Source organism: Prionailurus bengalensis, chromosome D3, assembly GCF_016509475.1.
Source record: "Prionailurus bengalensis isolate Pbe53 chromosome D3, Fcat_Pben_1.1_paternal_pri, whole genome shotgun sequence".
In the NCBI taxonomy this organism is placed as follows: domain Eukaryota; kingdom Metazoa; phylum Chordata; class Mammalia; order Carnivora; family Felidae; genus Prionailurus; species Prionailurus bengalensis.
Genome location: NC_057356.1, coordinates 70185026 through 70210024, shown reverse-complemented (window position 1 = coordinate 70210024; position 24999 = coordinate 70185026). Strand labels below are relative to the sequence as shown.

The following is a 24999-nucleotide window of genomic DNA, read 5'->3' as shown; positions in this document are numbered from 1 at the left end:
AGTCTTTAAAGTTTGCAAAACCGCATGAAATGTATCTCTAACAATTATCAGGGGTAGATAGCCTACAAAGGTCTTATTATGTATTTCCCTCTTGTGATAAAACTGTAATTCATTCTATGTTTCATCTTCAAGGACAAAATGCAGTTTGGCCGGCCCCCGGCTCCTTTAAAGGACGGCGATGTTCCTGGGATTAGTTACATTCATCTCTTGTCAGGATGAGTGCTCTCCTCACTGCCTAGCTCAGGTAAGACAGCACAGAGCATTTTCTGCATTCAGCCGATTCTATCAAACACTGTAGTTCAACACAGTTCATTGATTGCTATAGATTTAACCAGTTAGATTGAAAGATGTTCATAGGCATTGATGATTAGTTTTTGGAAGTAGGGGCATGAGTGATGGTGTGGGCGTAATTCATGTTCAGATAGGAAAAGTGTTAAGCTTGAACTTTTTAAAAAACCTTCATTGGCAGAGGGGCGCCTGGGTGGCTCAGTCAGTTAAACGTCTGACTTTGGCTGAGGTCGTGATCTCACAGTTTGTGAGTTTGAGCCCCACATTGGGTGAGCTCAAGCCCTGCCTCGGAGAGCACGAGCCCTGCTTCAGGTGAGCCCCACTTCTCTCTCTCTCTCTCCCTCTTTCTCTCTGCCCCTCACTCATTTGTTCTCTTTCAAAAAAGCCAAAAAACAAAAAAACCTTTGTTGACATTTATGCTGAATGGGCCATAAGTTGTTGTGGTTGTTGTTGTTGTTGTTGTTTTTCCAGTTTCTTCTGGGAAGATGTTTCTTCAGTGCAATGATCTGTTCTTTTTTCAGTAAGGATCATCCCAGTATGGCAGGAGGAGTTTATATGGGGGTTAATCTGACCCTGAGCTCTGTAAATCCAGAGGCACATTTTTGGGGCCTTGTTCACCTGACTGAGCTCAATGACCGATGAATCAATATCTAAACTCTTTAAGTTCAGCATTACTCTCTGCACTTTTCAGCACACGCAGTACGATTTTGGGGCCACTGACCTGTGTCTAACTCCATTTTCTGGCCTGAGCCCCACACCGTAGTAATGATGGAGTGGCACGCATTGCTTCTATAAAGTGACATCTTTCAGGGACTCAGTGGCTTTTCGGATATACATACCTTTGATTGGGCTGTCTCATGGACGTTCTCAAAGTAAACACAGAGATTTTAACCTCTTGATTTGCATGATTGGTCAGGGTTTTCAGGTTCAAGAGAGTAGAGAACCATTTTCAGAGATCATCTCAGGCCACTTAAGGAGGAGTTTTAACTTATTCTTACACTGGGGCACTGATAATGACTGTCAAGTAATAAAGTCAGGAAAACAGAAGGCAGGACAGTCAGACAGTGAATTAGATGAGCAAATAACTGACAGCAACGTTCTGTCCTTAGAGGCTGCCCAGCTGGAGAGCCTGGGTATCACCTGGGTATCGCAAGGCTCCCACTTCCTTGGGCTGGAGGGTATTTGAAGCCAAGGAATAAACTCGGTGCTTCTCCCTCTGGCATTTACTTTATTCAAAGATGTGAGACAAAAACACCATGGCTTTTATGAGAAAACAAGACAGAGATGTAGTAGACTGGGAAGCACACAGTGCTGAGGTTTGAGGAGAGCCGGCTCTGGGCTCTGCCATTGCTGCAGGTGGCTTCTGGAAGAGTCTGGGAAGCACAAGGCTCCCTCTCACATTTGGGTCATCCACCTGCCTCCTGGAATGCTTTTCTTCTCTGTCTCCCTCTTCCGAACTCTGTTTCTGGTAAGTCCGGGTACAGATGCTCCTTCCTTTGCGAAGGATATCCTGATGGACTGCCCTTTGACTCCATGCTCCTTGTCAGCTCCTCTCTACGGACACATGAGACCATGTCTCTGCTCCTCTCTCTCCTGGCTCCTGGCACAGTCTGAGTATTTTGTCACCTGGCGAGCACTGTGCCTTGTGGAAAGTAGGATCTCAATAAACATGTGAAGAATGAACAATGCATGGATGAGAAGTTGGTATTCCCAATCTGTGCCTGGGCAGGCAGCCGATTTTATTTCTTTTTGGAAGTGAAAATCAAGACAGGGTTTGGCCTGACCCAGAGGGATTTCTCAAAAGATGAGAGGGAGGAAATGAAAACCCTCCCTCTTAGGTAAGTGTCCTGCCGAGACAAGGCTCCATCACAGAAGGAGGGGCCTCTGGCGATGCTCACACTGGAGAAAAGCCATTTGATCGGTAACTATTTGTTGTAATTTCCCAAGTCTGAAGGGAGAGTGAACTGTTGATTGACTTAGTTCTGCCTGTTCCCCTTTTCGTCGGTAATGCAGACTAAGTAATTATCCTTTTTGATTTCTTTACTTACATCAGCCCCAATAATGTACTTTTGCATATAAGGAAATATTAATTAAGAACGAAAATAGGGTCATCAAACAATAAAATTAAATAATGATGGTGCACGAAGGACATCATGTCATCCGTGTATCAATATGTTGCAATCAAATTATCAAAGAAACTTCCTAATTCTCAGAAGAATTGTGCTGTGACCCAAGGCCACATTAGGAGAAGCTTAGCCCTGCTGGGCACCGTGTCCTAATGTCGCTGCTTCCCAAGTTTGTGCTGTGTCTGGAACTCTGTGGGGCCGTTGGCTGTGCCCATGCCCTTCTTGGGAAGTGTTTAACACAGCTGGAGTTGGGTCAGTAAGTTTCCCGGGCACGAGTTTGGGTTCTGCCCATTTGGCGAATGAGGAAGATGCTATTTCTCTGTCAAATATTTTAAAACCTGAATACAAAAGAAACTTTAAACATAGGGGTCGTATATAGTATCGGCTGTGTTCCTGTCCGTGCAGCGGGTAATTCAGTCCTGGTGCCCCAGTGAGATTTGGCAGGGATTTCCCTTCTCCAGCAGCCTCTGTTGCCTGATTTAATTTTATCTGCTTTTTGGTCATTCTAAGCACTATATGGATTCGTTCAGCATAAGAAAATGTCCTCCCAAGTCTTATTCCCACTTTTGGGAGCTAACTGAACTCTGGTTTTACAGAAAAGACGACGGCTAATTCGGAAGAATTAAACTTGCTCATCTTTCTCATGTGTGTGTTAATGTACCTCCAGCCCTGCGGCTGCCTCCCAGTTTCAGACAAAAGGGGGGCATCTCTCTCCCTCCTCCCCCTCCTCCTCTGTGCCCCGGGCTACCCTTCCCCGTGTTTTGTTCCGTTTTTGTTTTTGGTTTTGTTTTTTTGCCTCTTCCTCTTCGACTTTCTGCCACTTGCACGATCCAAGTCTCCCTTGCAACTGCTTTCAAACACGGCCAGGCTCAATTCTACTCTAAAAAGCACGCAAGAAAACCGGAACGCCTTTGCTTGACCTTGCTGTCTCTTCTAGTCTATTTACTGCCTTCCTTTTGCAGCAAGACATCTCAATTTCCTCTTTCCACATAGCCTCGTAGCTCTGTGGTCTGGCTTGCCTTCTCTGTCACTGTTGAAACTGCATTCTCAGAGGTCACCACGAGTGTGCAGTGGGCCCAGTCCAGAGAGGGTTTTGTATTAGCTTAATTATTCTTGTTTTCTCAAGAGCATTACTTCTCCTCTCCACTTTTTCTTTCAACCTTCCACTCTGACGTACTTCTTTAGTTATATCGTCTGCATATGTCCTAATTGGATTTCCCAAACTTGCCCGTTGCATTGCATGGTGGCTAAGAGTCTGAACTCTGCCTGCAGTTGAACTCTAACTCTGCCACCAATTAATTGCATGGCATTTGGCAAGGTTATCTCTCTGTGCCTCAGTTTCCCCATCCTTAATATGGGGGGTCACAATAAAAGTTCTTAGGTTTGTTGTAAGAATCAAGTGAGATATTCTGTGTAATATTTATCTCAATGTTTGGCACAGAGAAATATCCAATAAACATTTATTAGCATAACAATAAACTCCTAGAGCTTTGAAAATGTAACTTTTTTCTTTTAGAACCTATTGCCCATCTTGCCAAACACAAGGCCAGACAATAAATAGTTACTGATAAGTAGATCTCTGGGAAGTCCAGGGAAGGAGGAAGTACTATTATTCCCAGTTTTTCGTTTTGTTTGTTTTACCAATAAATCAACAGTTTAAATCGGTCCTTTCAGGACCGATGGTGTCTGTTGAGCAGAGAGGGGCGTCAGCGTTAGAGCTCTAGCTGTTGGTGCACCAATCAGTCACAAAGAAGCTGCTTGGCCTGGAACACAGTGTCCCATCCTTAGCTTAAATGCGGCTCTAACAGGATTAGGGAAGGAAGGCCTGCGGCTGTGTCCCCAGCCTGGAACCCGTCCATTGAGTGATGCTGCCATCTGGTGGCGTCACGGGGGAAACCGCTCCGGGCAGAGCCCTTTGGTTTGGTGCAGGGGAAGAGCCCAGAATTGCAGTCCTTTCTTTACGAAGTGTGGGTGAGACTCGGAATGAGGGAAGAATACGGGGACAACACAGCAAGGGGAAGGGGGAACGACACCTCAACACACTTTGGGAAAGTAAAGGACACAAGTAATGCTTGCAACCACTAGGAACAATCTCGCCGGTATTCGGGGGACGATTCCCTTCCCCACCCCAATACCATCATCAAAACTTTCCTTTTTCCCTATAATTCTCAATTTCCAACACTCTGTAGCTGACCCGTGATCCTGAACAGATCTGTTTCACCGTCCCATTTCCTTTCTTCTATATGTTAGGAATTCAGAACCGGGAAAATTGAGCCGAGTCATCCCAGCTGGCGACCCCCGACCCCCTCCCCCGGAAACAGCGGATATCGGAGTAGCCCGGGACCCCAGGCTCCAGCCGCACCTGCTGCACTTGACCACGTGACCGCCACAGGTAAGGCCGGCTGCGCGCGGGGGGCGGGGACTCAGCCGCGGGAGGAGGTCTATCAGGGTTCCCCGGGCCTTTGTGGAATGCCATTCGGGTCCCTGGCATCTGGAGGAGTTGTTCTCTTCGTAAAACTGAAGTGGGCAACGCTGACCATGAAGCCAATCTTTTTTTCTTTTCACCAACTATGTCAATCCAGCTGTGACCAGTAGATAGATTATAGATCATTATATCAAGTCATCAAAGAGTTTTAGGAAGGGAGGGGACTGAAGACGAGATATTGGTGCTTCAAACCGAAGTGTGGACACAGCGTGTCCTTGCCTGGTGAGCACGCCTGTCGCCACCTGGGAGCCGGACACAGGCTTAGCACACAATGAAGGGTAGTACTGATGTGGTGCTGGGACTCTACTGTGCCACCTCGAGCTATTTGACAGGAGTCGTTTACATGACTCTAAGCTCCATTTCCCTCTTTTCTAAAGTGGACATAATTAAACCGACTTCTCAAGATGACTGTGGAAATTAAATCAAATGCGGGAAAAGCCTCTTATTTGAAAGATTGGGACTGAAGAGCTCAGGGAAGAAGCCTACTGAAGCAAAGATTCAGAAAAGATGATGCTTATCTCAAATATCTTACCTTAAAATATAGAATTTCCCGTCTTTGATGTAGGGCTATGGTCTTTTCTTTGACTATGGATCCACTAGCTGGCGGGTTTTGAGCTGTCTTGCATAAGGCACACGCATAATGCTTCTTCTGTGAATTCTGGTTTTGGTTTCTGTCGGTGGAATGAGAGCTTAAGGGCACCGGGGGGAGACACACGTAAAGTCACTTCTGCAGAGTGATTCAAATTCCAACTGTTCCGCTAAGACTCTTTGCAAACGTTTACCGTCCGCACCGATTCTACGTGGCAGCTTTCCCGTTGTTGAATCTTTCCAAAACATTCCATTTTGCTTTCATAGAAACAACTTCCTTTCTTTGTGTATTCATATTGCATCGATGTCTACAACACTTAGCTGTCACGGTTACCATAACAAGCACAGCTGTCAGAAACTGGTTCCTGGTAAGCTTGTAAGGGCTAGTGAAACGGAAGTGAGGAGCAAACACCGTGGGCCACAAGCATTGGTTGGGCCTGGAGAATACAGGGAACCTGGCACGTTGGCTCAGCAGAGGTCCGCTGGAAAGCATCTCCTGCAGTGTATACAAAGTGCTAAATATAACGCCCAGCATACACAGTACCCAATAAATGGTAACTATTAATATTATTATTATCATTAATAAGGTCAGTGTTGGGAGGATTGGGAGAGATCTACCAGTTTCTTCCCCTTGTTTTACAGAAATGATCAAAGTATTTTGTAATTTTGGCCTTTATAATATACCTTTTGGCTTCACTAAGTTAAAGGATTATTGACCATAAACCTTATATTTTGAGTCAGAATCTGGGAGTCAACCTAAAACACAAAGCAATTTTTTCTTTTTTCTTATTTTTAGAGTGTATTTCTTTATTTTTGAAAGGGAGAGAGAGCACGCAAGGGGAAGGGGCAGAGGAAGAGGGAGAGAGAGAGAATCCCAAGCAGGTTCCTCAACAGTGCAGAACCCAACACAGGGCTCAATCCCGTGAACCGAGACCTGATGGTGACCTGAGCCGAAACCAAGAGTTGGACCCTCAACCGACTGAGCCACCCAGGCGCCCCACAAAACAGTTTTCTACATCACCCTAAATCCATGTCTGTTTCGGAAGACCAGGTGGAATCACAACATGGTGATGAAGACAAGCTCCGGGGTCTCAGAAAAGGCAAAAACCAGGGGGACAGGGCATTAGCACGCTCAGGAAGGACTTCCCGGAAGAGGAAGAGTGGGTTGAAGAATGCACACAGGGATGAATGAAACTATAAGCAGAGCCATGCCATTGGCTTCAAAGTGGCCAGGTGGCCTCCCAGACCCAGTCCCACTGGTCTAGGCGCCTGTGCTGACCAGGGCAACCCGCCCGAAAACCCTAATTCCTCATAGCAAAGCGTGGGGGTGACTGGGCTTGCAGATGGAGTTAGAACAGAAATCTAAGAAATCTCTGAATCCAGGGTGCCTGGGTGGCTCAGTCAGTTGGGCATCTAGACGACTTCGGCTCAGGTCATGATCTCGGGGTTCGTGAGTGGGAGCCCCGCGTCCGGCTCCGTGCTGACAGCTCAGGGCCTGGAGCCTGCTTCGGATTCTGTGTCTGCCTCTCTTTCTGCCCCTCCCCTGCTGACACTCTGTCTCTCTCTCTCTCTCCTTCAAAAATAAATAAACAGTAAAAAAAAAAAATCTCTGAATCCATATACATAATATGTTTATTCATAGTCTGTTTAAAATGCTCCTCTCTGAGACCCTGTATTGCAACAGATGGAAATTTTTCTTTTGTTTGACTGGATTGGGTCTAAAGGACTTAAGTGTCAGAAAGGAGATGGGAAGGAGTGCACGTGGGCAGCGGCAGCTGTAGGCTCAAGAGTCACAGGGCTCCAGGTGGGGGTTTTGGGGACCCCCCCCAGTCACTTTTATGTTTGTTTTCTTTTCTAAGGAAACTTTTTAAGAAACGTGTACGAATCATTGCCTGTGCAGCTCAGGGTGATTTTAATTCTATTGTGAACAAAATTCAGCGTGCTCCATGAACATATGCAGTCAATGCCTTGTTCTCTGCAAAGTCACCGACACTCTCCCCTCTCTTCTACCCTCTTGGCCCCAGCTGCTCCTCTGGCTTCTGGGGTCTCGCCTGATGTGTGAGTATGCCAACTCTGGAGTCATTTATGTTCTGTTGTAGAGAACCCATACCAGTGTGTGTGCCGTCACACAGCGTAGAAAATGCAGTGCTCGGGCCCTGCGCACTCTGGGATTCTGGTCCAGTAATTCTGGGCTAGGCCTGGGGTTTATAACAAGCCCTGCAGGGAGCTCTAACGTCGGAGGCCCAGCCAACACTGTGAGAAATACTTTGCTTTTCCTGCACCAGAGATCAAGATGAGCCCCGACAATCTGCAAGTTTGAGCTACATCACAGTTTTTTACCTTATGATGGGGAGGTAGGGAGGTAGGCAGGGCTTGCTAGCAGAGGTGGTGAGCTAGAGGTGGGGTCCTGCGTGTTTTTTCTAGCCACATACTGAATATGCCATGAAGAGCACTCAACACTCACGAACTTGGCACTGCTTGAGAGCCTTCCGTGACCTTAAACTCTAGAGGTGCCTATTAAGAAGTGACAGGGGGGTGCCCACGTGGCTCAGTGGGGTAAGCATCCGACTCTTGACTTCGGCTCAGGTCATGATCTCACGGTTCCTGAGTTCAAGCCCCATGTCGGGCACTGGGCTGATAGCATGGAGATTCTGCTTGAGATTCTCTGTCTCCCTCTCTCTCTGCTTGGGATTCTCTGTCTCCCTCTCTCTCTGCTCCTCCCTCGCTTGTGCTGTCTCTTAATAAAATATATACATATAAAAAAAGAAGTGACAGGGCTGGCTGCTTGGCTTCTGAAGCCTGGAGATGTTTTGGATGGCTAAAAGACTTACTTGCTATGCTAATCCTACAAGAGAATCTCTCTCAGTGGAGAGAAGCCTCAGGCATGATTTTCTTCTGCCCCGAACCAGAGACAGTAGCCATTTTATCATGAGGCTTGTGCCACAACCCCCACCCCCCCCCCAAAGTGAGCAGCCCTCAGCTTGAGGAACTTTGCTTCTTTTAAGCTCCCCCTACCCACGGTCAGACACTCGTCAACTCTGATCTGGAGCATTCAACCCAGGGAGTGGCAGGTTCTAGTGCAACAGCGGGTTGTGTGCAGAAAACCACCCAAGGGAGCAACCAAGCATGTTCTTTCACAGTGTGAATTTTTAAATCCTTTCATTCTGGAGAAGACTGGCATAGTAATACTCTAGTTTCTTTCTCTTAATGAAGTGTTTTCAAGGTATGGTCCCCAGGCCAGTAGCATCCCAGTATCACCTGGGAGCTTGTTAGAAACGTAGATTTGAGGTATGCCTGAGTGGCTCAGTTGGTTAAGCATCTGACTTGATGTCAGTTCAGGTCACGATCCCATAGTCCTTGAGATTAAGCCCCATATCCAACTGTGCGCTGACAGCACGGAGCCTGCTTGGGATTATCTTTCTCTCTCCGCACCTCCCCCGCTCCTGCTCTCTCTCTCTCTCTCTCTCTCTCAGAATAAATAAACTTAAAAAAAAAAAAAAAAAGAAAGACATGTAGATTTGGGGTCATCCTTCAGATGTACAGAATCAAAAACTCTGGGGATCAGCTCTGGAACTCTGTTTTAAGAAGCCCTCCAGGCAATTCTAGTGCATGTTCAGGTGTGAGGACCGCTGGCTTCATGTCACATAAAGCTTATGGGAATGCCTTTATTCAAACACAGACGATATTGCTAATCGGTGGGGTGATTTTTTTCTGGGCTTTTATCTGAGATCCCCATTGTAGTAGTGAGGGGAGGTCTGCTGGCCAGAGATGTAGAAGAAATAGAGACTAGGGGCTGGAGATGAAGGCGTGTTTTCATGGATCTCTCCAGTGTCTTCTGACCAAGAGAGCATTACAGAAACCAGCAGGGATGGAGGGGCAAAGACAGTGGAGAAACCAAATCCTCCCGCGCTTCAGGTCAGAGTCAAATGTTCCAAAGCACAGCTGTTTAGCAGGACTGGGTTTTGTCAGCCACCTGTGTTTAAATAAGTTTGCAACTCGAGTAGAGTAGATAGGGTGGCCAACATGTCCTGGTTTCCCCAGGACTTTCCTGGTCTTAGCTTTTAAAATCCCATGTCCCAGGGAACCCCCCAGAGCCAGGGTCAGTGTGTATTTTTACCATACCACCAATCAATTCTCCAGTTCTCAGCAGATACTGACTAGTTGTCCTAGAATTCAATTCAATTCTGACATTATCTCCTGTCACATCCACAGGTTAGGGGCTCAGCCCCACGAGGCAGTCCCCTCTCCCTTTACTTTAGATGCTAATGGCAAGTATGGGGTGTCACCTGTGCTTGTGACCAACCAGCTATATTGGGTGTTCCCACATTCCCCTCCTTGGGTTTGATGAATTTGCTAGAACGGCTCACAAAACTCAAGAAAAACATTTTATTTACTGAGTCATCGGTTTATTATAAAAGGATGTAACTCAGGAAAAGCCAATGGGAGATACAGAGAGTAAGGTATGGGGCAAGGGTGGAAAGCTTCTGTGCCCCCTCTGAGCGTGCCACTCTCCCCAAATCTCCACTTGTTCAACAATCCAGAAGCTCTCTGAACTCCATGCTTTTGGGTTTTTGTAGAGGCTTCATTTTACCTTGGCACCATGATTAAATCATTGGCAGTTGGTTGTTGAATTCTATCTGCAGCCTCTCTGGCCTCCCAAGAGGAGGGGGTGGGACTGAAGTTTCCAACCCTCCAATTCCCCTGGCAACCAGCTTTATCCTTTGGTGAGAAAGGGCTTTCTGAAAGTAGCCTCATTAACATGACAAAAGATGCCTCGATCACTGTGACCACTTAGGAAATTCTAAGGGTTTTAGGAGCCCTGTGCCAGGAATGGGGACAAAGACTAAGTATATATTTACTATAGATCACAATACTGCAGGGCAAACCAAGGTGATTGGTCACTAGTCACGCTAGCTCAGTGACTGCCCATCGGAATTACTCGGTGAGTTTTAAAAATTACCGATGCGTGAGATGGTGACAGACTTGGTCTCTGGTACAGCCAGTGCATTAGGATATTAAAAGTTCCTCAGGTGATTTTATTGCAGCTGGGGTTGAAGAACCCCTGCAGCTCCTGAATATCATTTCTCCTACCAAAAAAATTTTTAAACCAAAACAAAATCAATGGTTCTGATGAAGTTAGACTCCTACCACATACCGTATACAAAAATGGCCTCAAAATGGATCAACAATCTAAATATAAGAGCTGAAACTACAAAAATCTTGGAAGAAAACAGGGGTAAGTCTTCATGACTTTGGATCTGGCAGTGGATCCTCAGATCATTAAAAGCATGAGCGACAACAGCCATGAAAATAGATAAATTAGACTTCGTCAAAATTGAAAACGATTGTGCATCAAAAGACATTGTCAAGAACTCGAAGACAACCTACAGAGTGGCAAAAAATATTTGTAAATCGCATATTTGATGAGGGCCTAGGATCCAGAATATATTAAGAAATCTAGGGGCACCTGGGTGGCTCAGTGGGTTAAGCGTCCAACTTTGGCTCAGGTCATGATCTTACGGTTCATGGGTTCGAGTCCCACGTCGGGCAGCTCAGAGCCTGGAGCCTGCTTTGGATTCTGTGTCTCCCTCTCTCTCTGTGCCTCCCCCACACACTTTGTCTCTCTCTCTCAAAAAAACAAAAAACAAAAAACAAAAAAACAAGAAATCTACAACTCAAAAACAAGCGGCCCATTTAACAAACAGGCAAAGATTTGAATAGACATTTTTCTGGAAAAGATATTGAAATCACCAACAAGGGCACAAAACGATGCCATTAGTCACTAGGGAAGTGCTAATCAAACCCGCATGGACATGCCACTTCACATGCACTAGGATGGAAATGATGATGATGATGATAATCAATCGGTTGTTATTGGAAAATAACAACTGGTGATGTGGAGAAATTGGAACCCATGCACCTCACTGGTAGAAATGTAAAATGGTGCAGCCACTTGGGGATTCCTCAAAAAGTTAAACATTGAATTACCACATGACTCAGCAATTCCACTCTTACGTATAGACCCAAAGGAATTGGGAGCACACCAGTGCTGACAGCAGTGCTGTTCTTAATAGTTAGGAGGTGAATATAACCCAAGTATCTATCAACAATGAAATGAATGGATAAACAAATGTGGTATATCCATATCTAGGCCTACCTTGGAGATATTGTGGGTCAGGTTCCAGAACGCTCAATAAAGTGAATATTACAATAAAGTGAGTCAAATGAATTTTTGGTTTCCCAGTGCATATAAAAATTGTGCTTACACTATACTATAGTCTGTTAAATGTGCAATAGCATTATGTCTAACAAAATATACACGTAAATTAAAAAGATACTTTATTGCTAAGAAACCGTCATCTGTGTTTTCAGCAAGTCATAATCACTGATCACAAATCATCATAAGAAATATAATAATAATGAAAACGTTTGGAATATTGCAAGAGTCACCCAATGTGACACAGAGACACGAAGTGAACAAATACTACTGGAAAAATGACACCACTAGACTTCCGTGACACAGGGTTGTCACAAATCTTCAATTTATAGAAAACACAGTATCTGTGAACTGCAGTAAAGCAAAGTGTAATAAAATGAGGTATGCCTGTCATGGAATATTATCCAGACATAAGAAGGAATGACATACCAATAAATGCTATTACATGGTTGAACCTCAGAAACATTATACCAAGAAAAAGGCTAGACACAAAAGGTTACAATATCGTATGATTCTATATAAAATACCCAGAATAGGTAAATCCATAGGGACAGAGGCATAAAAATGATTGCCAGGGACTGCAGTGAGGGCAGCATGGGGAGTGACTTCGTCGTGGGTATGGGGTTTTCTTTTTGGGGTGATGAGAAAGTTTTAGGACCAGATAGAGGTGGTAGTTGTGCAACATTGTGAAAATAGTTAGTTGCGTGGTACATGGATTTCACCTCTTTTAGAAAAAATCAACAGTTCACTCTTAGGTACAAAATAGAATTGAAACTGATCGCTTTAGCAGTCAAAAACCCGACACAGCCGGCCTTTAACTACTTTCTGTTGCCTTCTTTTTTACACTCTCCTATTGTAATTGTTACCGCTGCTACCAGGACACTAGCTACATGGAACCTCACTGGAATCCCAATGCGTCAAATATGCTCCTGCCTCTCCTTTATTTTTATTCTTGTATTTTTTGCTGTTAATTTTGGGCTTTGTTAACCAACTTGATTAAGTATTTTTTGCCAGGTTCATTATTGTCATATTTGTTTTTTTTTAAGTTTATTTATTTATTTTGAGAAAGAGAGAGAGTGGGGAAGGGGCAGAGAGAGAGGGAGAGAGAGAATCCCAAGCAGGCTCTGCACTGTCAGCACAGAACCTGATGCGGGGCTCAATCTCATGAACCGTGAGATCATGAACTGAGCCGAAATCAAGAGTTGGACACTTATCCGACTGAGCCACCCAGGTGGCTCATATATATATATATATAATTTTATTTTATTATTTATTATATTTATTATTTTTATTAATTTATTAAATTTATTAAATTAATTTATCAAATTAATACATTTATTAATTTATTTTATTATTTATTTTATTAATTTATTAATATATTAATACATATACTTTTTATTTGTTTGCTTATTTTTAAAATATAATTTATTGTCAGGTTAGCTAACATACAGTGTATACAGTGTTCTCTTGGCTTTGGAAGTAGGTTCCCATGATTCATCACTTACATACAACACCCAGTGCTCATCCCAGGAAGTGCCCTCCTCAGTGCCCATCACCCATTTTCCCCATTCCCTCTCCCCCCCATATTGTTTTTTAATTGAAATATAATTAACATACAATGTTATATTAGTTTCAGGTATGCAACACAGTCACTTGACAATTTATTGATTGTATTATTTATTGATATTATTGATTGTATTCCGTGTGCTGAATGCCTCTTCTCTAAAGTTCACCAACATGCAGGGTCTCTACCAGCTGTTCCAGCCCACAGTCCTCTCTTGACTCTTGTGGCTCTTAACTTTACACCTTGCCCTCAAAATGTGGTCCTCATACCAGCAACAATGGCGCCCCCCCAGGAGATTAGAAGAAAGGCAGCATCTGAAACCTTCACTGAGTGAATCTGCATTTTAACAAGATCCTCTCATGACTCAAGTGCACATTAAAGTCTGAGAAGCACTGGTTTATACTAGTTCAGACTGGTTTATACTGTTTATACTAGTGCACCTCAAATCAGGCTGTAGATCAGAATCACTTTGTGAGCTGTATTTATTTATAATATATATTTTATTTTTCTAATGTTTATTTTTGAGAGAGAGAGAGAGAGAGAGAGAAAACGTGAATGGGGGGAGGAGCAGAGAGAGAGGGGGGCAGAGGATCCAAAACAGGCTCCATGCTGACAGCAGTGAGCCTGATGTGGGGCTCAAGCTCATGAACCATGAGGTCATGACCTGAGCTGAAGTCAGACGCCCAACTGACTGAGCCACCCAGATGCTCCTATAATGTATATTTTAAATAATATATACCCGTGGTAAAATTACAAATACTGTAGATATACAAAAAAAGTATGAATAAGCAAGTCTTCTTCCTACCCCGGTTGCTCAGATTTCTACCCCCAAAGACAATTTTTGTTAAAGTTTCTTGGGTTTTCTTCCCTGTTCTCTTTACAGATGCAAGCATATGTGTGCATGTATATATTTCCCTTTCTGTTCTTTTTACACAAGCAGTAGCATACTGATTTCCAGCTTTCACTCAATAGCATGTTTTGGAGATCATTTTAGCATATGTAGGTCTGCCCAATATTCCTTTTTTCCTTCCAAAAAAGGATGTTTATTAACATATATCATCTATATAGATTTTTCTTTTTTTGAGTTTTTTTTAGTGTTTTTGCCCAATATCCTTTTTAATGACTGCGTAGTAATTATCCTGTAGCTGTATACTTGTAATATCTATGTGTAACTTGCTTGTATTAAATAGTAAGTTACAACTATTAAAGGACACTGCATTACAAAGATCATTCGTTACAAAGAGGTAGTGCCTATCCTGTATGTATGCGTTTGAGCATCTGAGCTACCAGTGTTATCTGTAGGATGCAAGGATCGCTGAAAGATATGCGCGTCTCAAAATTGTAAGAGATGATATCAAGATCCCCTCTAAAATGCAGTACCAGTATACATTCGTGGGAAACTTTAAAAAACACAAAGTTTACTTTGTGTAAAAAAAAAAAGTTTACTTTTTACTTCTACTTGTGAGGATTTGTGTGGATGGGGTCCAGAGTCTTCATTTCATCTCTTTGGAGATTCTGATACAGGGAGGCTCTGGGATGGAATGGGAATCAGGGGACAGCCCATTGATGCCTCTGCTGCCTTTCCTCCTGCTATTTATCTTTCCACAGGACTGTCCCATCTCCTCACCAAGGGGACTGGTTCCCAAGGACAAGCCTCAGGGATGTTGTTTCTTTGTGTCCTTACCCCGGCACAGTGCTTTGTATGACATTGCCTGTCGAGGACAAGGCTCGGAGGAGTGTTTGTGGCTCATATGACAATTCTGGTGGGGTTTTTGTTTGTTTGTTTTGTTTTTTAGTCCCATGGACCAAACACAAAGAAGAATCCTGGGCCAGCCCCTGCCGATCCCCACCACCCAGCCTAAGAAGAAAAGGACGTCAATGGTGTCTTTCTTTTCCAAGGTCTGTCACCACATGTTACAAACAGAGGTCCTTCCCTACCACCCACTTTGTAAAGTGTGCTTGCCTGGTCTGCATTAGTTCTGGTGGCTCCTTTCGAAAAAAAATGCTTGGTGACACTTCTTATAACTCAGACAGAATGTTTACAGGAGAACGAGATGAGCTGGGAAGAATTTAGCTTGCTGCACACTTAATAATAATAAAAATATAGAATGAAGTACAATGAATATTAGAAATAGTGATGAGACTTGGTAATCAACCAGATACCCAATAGAGCCATGGGTCCAGCCTCTAGCCCCTCACTACTAAGGATAGTGAGGAGGTGGCTTTTTCTTGGATTTTGTCTGGATCGTGCATTGTCCTTGGTTCTGACTCCAGTACATGTGTGTGAAGCCTAGAACCCTGGGGCCTTCCTGGAAGCATATGTTCACTACAGAGGTAACCCATCTCTTGCCCTGCAGTTAGAGTTTAGTCCTTGAAGTAGGTTCCTGTGTCAGCTGCACAGTGTTCCCCAATTTGCATTCTTTATACATTTCTTTTCCTAATCTTAATTGCTCAGATGTGTGCTTCCTGGGGTGGGACATCCTTCAGGTGCCCTGAAATGTTTGTAGATGTGCTTTGCTAGCTAGGTCAAGTGTTGCTGAGAAGTTGAGGAGGATGAGTGCCGAGAGTTAACCCTTGGATTTAGCCACATTAGTGGGGCCATCAACCTGATCCCAGAAGGTTCAAGAGATAATGGAGAGAGGAATTGGAGAAAACAAGTAGAGACACCTTTTTCAAAGCGTTCAGCTACAAAGTAGAGCAGAATAATGGGGAAGAGCTGGAGGGAAAAGAAGGGTCAGGGAAACTCTCTCCTTTGAGTTGGAAGCAGTACAGCATTCCTTGTCCTGTGGAGGGTCACTGTTCTCAGCTCACATCAACTGTCTAAAGCCCCCTTTCTTCTGAGCTCTAGCACACCCTCAGTGGTCCTCGGGCACCAGCCATAAGCCCCACCCAACCTACCTCAACACCAGCCCTGCATTATTTTTCTCTACCTATTTCCTCTTCCATCCATTTTCTTCATTATGTAGATCCACTAATGTATTTCCAGCAAAAATCAGGCGTCTTTGGGTGGACAAAGAAGGGCAGAATCGAGCAGGCAACACAGAAATTTTCTTTAGAGGGAGGGCTTGGGGTGGGGATAGGTATGACTCTGAACACTCCCCAGATCAATACATTTTTTACTTACTACCCAGATCTCTTGGACAGTGAGTCTCCAGAAGCAGGAGCCTCCGAAGAACGTGTTTTTCATCTTGGCAGAAAGAGCCCAGGACCCCAATGCTAAAAAGCGTCACATGGCAATGAGAGGCCTGGGAGCAATGGCCTCTGAGACCCCTGACAAGGTAGGAGGGGAAGGTGGCACCCAGCCAGCCTGACGGCCTGAAGTCCCCAGCGCTGGCACCTCACGTACTGGTTTTCTACTGCTGGGTGACAGGTCATCGCACACCTGGCGGTCATCATCTTGCAGTTTCCTGGGGTCAGGACTTTAGGCACAGCTTAGCTGGGTCCTCCGCTCAGGATCTCACGAGGCTGCAGTCAAGATGGGCCAGACTGCATTCCTTTCTGACACCTGTCCCCTCACAGCCTGTGAGCTTACATCTTCAAGGCCGGCAGGAAAGCCCCTAGCACTCATGCCTGCTAAGATGGAATCCCATGGAATGTAATGTGACCGTGGGAATGATATCCCGTCACCACTGTCATAGTCTGTAGGCTGGAAACAAGCCACTGGTTTCTTCCGCACTCAAGGGAAGGAGATTGTACAAGGGTGTGACTCATTTGCAGTTATACGATAGTTGTCGCACCTCAGTATTATCAGCCTTGGGAAACAGAGCTGCAGGTGGGATTAACACACACCTGGACGTCCTCCTCTTGGGTGAATTTGATTTATTTTTGAATAATTACGCTTGTTCGGTCAAAGGCGTTATCCCCACCTCTGCCTTCAGTATCCATCAGCTTCCGTGACCATTCCGTCTCATCTTCTATAAAAGTACCCACTACACCCCGGATGCCTAGATCATCCAGCCTTCCATACTCCTTGATGTGCCCTCGCTGGCCTCATCTGCTCAGAGGCCAAGCTCCAGATTGCTCTTTCGTTTCTTCTTCCAAGACCGAGCTGGCTCTTGGGTCAGGTTGATGGAAGCATTTGTACAGCAATAACGGTTGTTGTGGCAGTTCCTGAAGAAAGCCATGCTCTTCGTCCAGGTCCTTGCTTATTGGAAGATTAGAAGTGGGATTGCTTTTCAACTCACTGGGAGCAGTTCCTCAGTTGCTAGAATACTAATGCTTTTCACACCTTGTTAACAGGTGAAAAAGTATAAGAAAATTGTCCTAGACCTGCTGGTGCATGGCCTGTATGACCCTGTGAGTGCTGACGTCATCCATGAGAGCATGAAGACTCTGACCATCATCCTGAGCAAGATCCAGGGGAAAAGTCTGGGCTCCTTCTTCATAGACATCACTCTCCAGGCCAGGACTTTACTAGATGACGTAAGCGAGACGATTCAGAAGATTTCTGGGTTATTAAAGTTGAAGTGGGATTAGAAACATGAGCCCTGGCTGTGTTGCTCAGAGAACATGGTCTCTATTACTAACTTACTAATTAAGAAATCATACTGCGAGCCTAGTATTGTACCAGGGGGTTATGGAAAACATATAAAGAATAGCATTCCATCACTACCCCTTAAGGAGTTTTTGTTTTTATGGAGGAGTGACTATACGTCCAATGAGGATGGAGATGGTGATAGCATTGCCAACGTGCGTTCGGTGCTCTCTGGCGAATGTGACAATAACCATAGTCTGCCTTTAGCAAGCCCTGACTGTGTGCCAGGTGTGGGGCTGGGCAATTTTCGTGGGTTATCTCAGATAATAGCCCTGTGAGGTAGGCACTGTTAATATCTTCACTTTATAAATAAGGAAAGCACAGCACAGAGAGGTTAGGTAACTTGCCCAAGATTCACGGAGCCAGCAAGTGGATATGAAACCAGGCCATCTGATCACAGGAACTGTGCTCTTCATGGCCAGGTGACCAGGCAGGTTAAGCAGAAAGTACACTGTTTAGTCTGGATCTGAGATACTGCAGTTACACACGTACACACACTCTCTCTCTCTCTCTCTCTCTCTCTCTCTCTCTCTAACAGAAAGATAATATCTGTAGAACAGGAAACAGAACTTTTATTTACTCACAGAGCACTTTGCATGAGCTCTCCACACCTAATTCTCCAGATGAACCTGCACCCTACGAGAGGAAGAAAAATCTTGAAATTACAAAATCTGGAGTTTATATAGGAGCTTCTGGCACATTTGCCTCTCCTCCCACTAAGAGAGACAGAGAGACGGAGAGACCTTTGCTCTGGAATGTGAACCAGTCGTCTCTGGGGAGGGGAGAGGAAGGTGTCTACTTTGTCTCCCTGGAATGTAAACAGATATCTGCAGGGAGATGTCTCGAAATCTCTCTGGAGGTGTCATCTTAATTTCCAGGACTCATTTGCTGTGCAATCATTTTTTAATACCTGGTGAGGATGGAGATGATGATAGTTGGCTGTAATTTTTTTAAAGTTTACTTATTTATTTTGCGAGAGAGTGAGTGCACAACCAGGGGAGGGGCAGAGAGAGAGAGAGAGAGAGAGAGAGAGAGAGAACCCCAAGTAGGCTCCACACTGGCAGCACAGAAGCCTGACGCGGGGCTCAAACTCACAAACTGTGAGATCCTGACCTGAGCCGAGATCCAGAATTAGACACTTAACCTTGCTAAAAGTCAAGGTACATAACAGTGGCATGGTGTGCTTCCATTTGTGTAAAAATGTGAGAAAGGACTACGTAATATATATTTTATTCTGTTTCTTCCTAATTTTCTGGAGGGCTACACAGAAAATTTATAGCTTTGTTCATTCATGGGAGGGAAAATTAGTGGCGGGCAGAAAGGGGTAGGAAGGAGACTTACATATATATATATATGTATATAGTTATATATATATGTATATAGTTATATATATGTATATAGTTATATATGTATATGAATATACATATATATGTATTATATATATATATATATATATATAAACTATTTGATTACTTTGAATTTTGAACCATATAAATATATTCTATCTCCAAAACACTGTCTAATAAAGAAAAGAGCTGGGGAACTGGGATTAGCACAGAGGTCCCCCATTCTAGTCTTCTTGTCTGCTAGAGAAGACGTTCACTGAAGACTCAGCCCATCTCCTCTCTGTCCCCCATCTCAGCCAGCTAAGCGCTTTAGACTGGATCTGGTGACCCACCTCCTACCATGCAACAAAGATCGATGGCTGTGTTGTTTTCTGATGCCCTTGCATTTGGGCAATGACTTGGATTTTGTTGTTTTCTTTACTGGGGATCCACAGGAGAATGACAACCTGAGATATTCAGCCTTTGTCCTGTTTGGGCAATTGGCGGACTTTGCTGGGCGGAAATGGAAGAAATTTTTCACCAGTCAGGTTAAGCAGACTCAAGATTCCCTCCTGACACATTTACAGGACAGAAATCCCCAGGTGGCCAAGGTAAGTCTGGGATTCCCCAACTAACTGCATGAAAGCTCTGTGCCATTCATCAAGGGGTCTGTGGCGCTGCCCTGTTGGGATGCTGGACCCTCTGTTCCCGCCAGTTCAGTTATGCCGTACTTGCTTGTGCCAGTGCGTCCCTGTGAATCCTGAGAAAGGCGTCTACTCAGGGTGTCATCTCTCTCTGAGCCAGAGTGCTGGTTTCCAGGGTGCCTGGCTGGCTCAGTGAGTGGAGTGTGCAACTCTTGATCTCAGGGTCATGAGTTCAAGCCCCACATTGGGTGTAGAGACTACTTAAAAATAAAAAAAATTTTTTTAAAGTGTTATCTTCCATTTGCTCCTCTCCCACCCGCCCAATCTCAGTATGTGTCAATGCTAGATAAACTCAGGTTAATGGAGAGTGGGGGCAGAGAGGCCCAGGTCTAGTCTCTGGGGCAGTAGCCCACATAACAATGATATTAATTCAGGCCAATTAGCTTCTCTCACTGTGCCTGGTATAGATTTCCCACCTTTGGCTTCTCAGTCCCCTGTAGAGCTTTTGTTTTATTCTTGGAGAAAACACATCCTAACGAGGTTGGATCAACTGCAGGCCTGCTTTGAAGTGGGGGAATATTTCAAAACCACTGAGAGCAAAAGTTTCCACTGAACACTTGTCTTCTTTAAGTTAGTGCACACGGGAGGGACAGAGACAGAGAGAGAGGTATCAAACTTAGGAATCAGAACTACTTTTGATGGGACAATAATAAGGGCTTTGGTAAACTATAAAGTTATGCTCTAGCCACCAGCCCCAAATTATAAACATGGCCACCTTATAAGCAAAATCCTTTAAGGTTGATGTCTCCCATCCAAGTACAAACCGGGCTCGACCCTGCTTAGCTTCTGAGAGCAGACGAGATCGGGCATGTTCTGGGTGCTATGTCCTGGTTAACAAGACAAGGTTGATGTCTTCGAAACTTCTGGAAGTTACTTTTATACCCTCAGTAGCCCCCAGACCACAGAATGGGTACAATGCTCTTCCTTGCTTGGATTATAGAACTCTCTAATGTTTTTGACAATAAGATGGTAATACTATTTTTCTCAGGCTTGCAAAACAACATTTCGAGCCTGTTCTCCATATCTGAAAGAAAGAAAGGACTACAGCTTCCAGAGTGAAGCAGATCAAAGGAACCCTAAACTCTGCCGGCAGCTGGTGAGTGAAAGAGGGTAGGAGAGAATTCCTAGAGGCCCCTGCCCTCCTGGTGTCAACCCAGAAGGTGGACAGCCACACAAGGGAGTCACTCCCCATAAAATGACTCAGGCCAATTATATTTCCATTGTAACTGACCCATCATGCAATGTAAATGACAAAATGCCCCGAGGACTGTGCACAAAATCTATTGGCACTCCCAGTTTAGATCAGTAGGCAATGATCTCCACCTCTGAGAATCTGAAGATTGATCATCCTCATGCTCTGTGCTTGACAACTATCTACACCTTCTAGAGTCAAGGAAGCGTATTGAATCCATCCCTCACGTGCACTTTTGCTGATTTCTTTCAGAGCTGCTATCATCCAGAGCTCCTGCAGTTCCTCTATGCAAATAGGATTCTGTAAACACAGAGCAGCAGGGAAATTGTTCCAGTGAGCACCTTGCAGGGGGCCGAGAGTCCCCCTCTTTTAACTCTTCTGGATGCTTCTGCTTGCCTCTTGTGTTTGTAATAGCAAACAGGATGCTGGGAGAACAGATGATGGCAGTTGCGTGGATTTGTATAATTATATCCCAAGCAAATTCTAAATTGCTTCTATATATATCATCTTCTCCCCATACAAATTTGATAAGAAGGTACACACTTTGTTTAAAACATTTAAAGTATGTGTAGATTCAGTGCTTATTTCTCAGCCTTTTCCTTCTTAAGTTTATCTCTGTCACCTCTCTTTTATTTTTAATGTTATTTTTAATTTCTGAGGCTTAGGAGAATATTATTTGAAGTATTTTTTTTTAATCTGCTATTGACACTTTGGTATTGATACCTTTTGCTGGCAAGATCTATTTAAAGTTGGCCAAGGGACCAAGAAGGGGGTTTAGAGGGTATCTTTAGCTTCTCCTAATCTTCAACAGTCATTGCCTTTTAGATCATTCCAAACATGAATTAATAAGAGAAAAAAATATCTATAAAGCACGGGGTTAAAAAAAAACCCGTAGTAATGTATGGAATAATAAGGAACATTTATTGAGAATGTTTATTGGACGCTAAGCACTTTGCAAGTATTATTTACACCCTATGAGAAAAGTACTATTATTATCTTCATTTTATAGGTGGGAAAACTAAGGCACGGGGAAATTAAGTAGCTTGCCCAAGATGACCCAGTGAATGGATGGAGCCAGAATTCAAATCTGTATGGACGGACTGCTGGAACATTTAATTACAATGTGATTCTGCTTCAATGTGGAATAATTGACAGATGGTTAGAAATGTAAAAAACAAAACAAAAACACATTAAAAAACTGCCTAGCTGCTGCTCTATTTAACTCAGTTAACTTTTGCTTTTATATGTGCTAAGTACACATTTTTATTAATTAAATTTGTGATCTGAGTATATATTTGTATTTGTCACCTCTTGGCTAATTAGGTCAATTTTGGTGACCAATTCTAGTCCTATGAGGGATCACATGGCTCTTGTAAAAATTTCAGGAAAAATCTCTTCATCCCTCTGACCTTCTGTCCAACCAGTTTGCTTCCCAAGCTTCTCCTATAGAAATTCTGGTATTACCACTGAACTTGGCATTCAGACCATACTGGACAAGTCTGGGAAATGGAAAACATAAGAGGGTAATAAAGGCTGTAGAGGGATCTTAATGTCATTCTGAAAACCAGGAACTCAATCTTCTGCTCTAGCTCTCCAGAGACAGGGCCCTGTAACACAGATGAGGGCTGAGTTGTCTCCTAGGAGAGACAAGGATGTGGCAGTTGGCGGAAGGGGGAGTTGGAGCACGAATGGGTTTTCTTTCTTCCTATTTTGAAGCTGGGGTACATGACCTGGGGAGCTCTCGGGAGTGACACAGGCTCAGGAGCAGGAGGGATGGTTCTGAGCTGAGAGCCCTCTCCCTTCCCGGATGCTGGCCTGTTTGAAACTATGTTCCAAGGTCCGTTTAGAATCTGATGCAGTTCGATTAAGTGATCAATAGTGGCTTGAGAACTGCATTTTGCTAGCATGCAAAAAGGTGGAGGTAGAGTGAGGCAGGCAGGTTATGTGCTGTAGAGCAGAAACATCTATGTACTTAACACCCGTTAGCTGATTAAAATTGTGGAAGATGCTGTTGAATTGACTTTAAGATTTCTGGTAGACTGGTAACTCTGGTGGCCTCCAAAGAATCATGCCTCCTGATATTCATGCCCTTGTGTAGACCTCTCCCCTTGAATCTGGGCTGACTTTGTGACCCACTTTAACCATTAGAATATGCTGAAAATACCACCATGCCAATTATAAGCTACTTTTTAAGAGCTTCCTTTTTTGTGCTCCGGGTGAAGCCAGCTGCCACGTAAGAAGTCAGATTACCAGAAACAAAGAAGAATGTCTGAGACCACCATTTTGGAAGGAAAACCAAGCTAACCACATGCAATGCCTTGTGGAGGAGAGCTGAGGAACTCAACCTACAATGAAGTCTGAGGTCCAGATGTACGATACAAGTTGGCCGTTCCAGCCAGACCTCAGTTGTTCAAGCTACCCCAGCTGACACCCCGTGGCAAAGAGATGAGCTATCTCCATGAAGCCCATCCAAAATTGCAGAATCGTAAGCAGGTTAATCAAATCAAATCATTGTTGTTTTAAATCACTAATTTTTGGGCTAGTTTATTACTCAGCAATAAGTAGCCAAGAAAGATTCCTTATCATTAATTTGTCTTTTGGCCAGTTTCATTTTGCTCTTAATAAGTCCACTTTGAGTTTGAACTACATTTCTAGAAGGTTATCATGGAGCTCTGTGGTGAGAGCAGGGACACCTTGCTTTTGTACCGCAAGCCATGCCTTGTTTTCCTTTTTGTGTCTCACCGAATGTATCACAGCACCTAGCACGTAGCAGATGATCAAGAAATATTTGCTGAATGACTAAATAGTTCCAAATTGTAGTGGGAATAGAGTCCAAACTAGTTTGCTATTCCGGGCTCTCAGCCACGGGTTCACACTCTTCCTTTCCAGCTTTTTCTTCTGTTACTTTTTTGCTGTAGCCAAATTTGGCTTCTCTCTCTTCCGTAAACACTTCTTAGTCTCTTATGCTCCTTTGCCTTTGCTCAGTCTGTTCCTTTTGCTTCTAATTTCCTCCCTTGCCTAGCCATGCACACACACACACACACACACACACACTTCATATGTATAACTTATGCCTGCTCGAAGACTGATCAATGCCTGATCCCCTCAATCAGATGCAAGTTCAGCTCACATCTCTGAACTCCCAGAACATTCTAACAATCTTAGGCCACTTAACATGTTTTATCTCATTTGCAAGGTTTTACCTACCTGCCTTTTTTCCTCCCGTTAGATTGAAGCTGCTGAAGGAAGGATCCTATCTTGTATAGCTTTGTAACTGTCACATGACTTCAAAGGTACTCAGGAGATGCCCACTAAATAAATGTTGTTTGGGGAGAAAAAAGTCAGAAAGTCATCCGAAGCTACTACTCCTTCAGAGAAGCCCATCTTGACAAATGAGGGCTGTCATTTCTCTCCTCATAACCAGACTGCAGGTTACCTTTATGCTTATGTCCTTAAAGTATCCCTTTTGCCATAAGATGCCTATTAATTTGCCATTCTAGAGGTAATGGTTTGGCATTTCTTACTTTTCAACACTAGATAAAGAACAGTGAGTGAATTAAAGAAAGAAAAGGAATATTCTCGTGCTATCATGCTAAGGGCTCAGGGTAGAGTCCTTTTTTGTCCCTGTTTTCAGGTTGTTCACAACACGGGTCTTTCTTAAAGGGACAGAGAAGGGAGAGGAAGGACAAGGAAGTTGGGAATCTCACAGGTGATCGGTACTCAGTGTCAACAGATTCCAGTGGAATGCCAGTCCATAGAGTAATGAATGCTTCAAATACTATAAAAAACACAAGCGTGTGTTTTATAAAGAGAGGAACAGCAGCTGTGTAGGACAGCTAGCAGATAGTTCTAGAAATAAGGCAGATACATATCTCTGCTTTTCTGTGTTTTCCAAGCTTTCTGCAATAAGCCATGTATTACTTTTGTAATCCTAGAACACATGCAAACATGCTGTTTAAAATAAAAATTAAATGTC

The 24999-nt window shown here is 43.9% G+C and overlaps 1 protein-coding gene across 4 annotated transcripts; it reads left to right on the top strand.

The window, feature by feature from the left end:
• Positions 1-24999, top strand: MRO (maestro). 4 transcript variants are annotated; one of them, XM_043558848.1, is made up of 8 exons: positions 1-244; positions 4665-4806; positions 15065-15167; positions 16400-16546; positions 17508-17690; positions 19583-19738; positions 20820-20927; positions 21276-24999. In XM_043558848.1, exons 3-8 carry the CDS (start codon positions 15069-15071, stop codon positions 21327-21329), a joined length of 747 nt encoding a protein of 248 aa, XP_043414783.1. In that variant the 5' UTR covers positions 1-244; positions 4665-4806; positions 15065-15068; the 3' UTR covers positions 21330-24999. The 4 variants fall into 4 exon arrangements, with proteins under 4 accessions (XP_043414783.1, XP_043414786.1, XP_043414785.1 ...); XM_043558851.1 differs by having other exon boundaries at positions 3-244; positions 23246-24999; XM_043558850.1 differs by having other exon boundaries at positions 3-244; positions 22033-24999.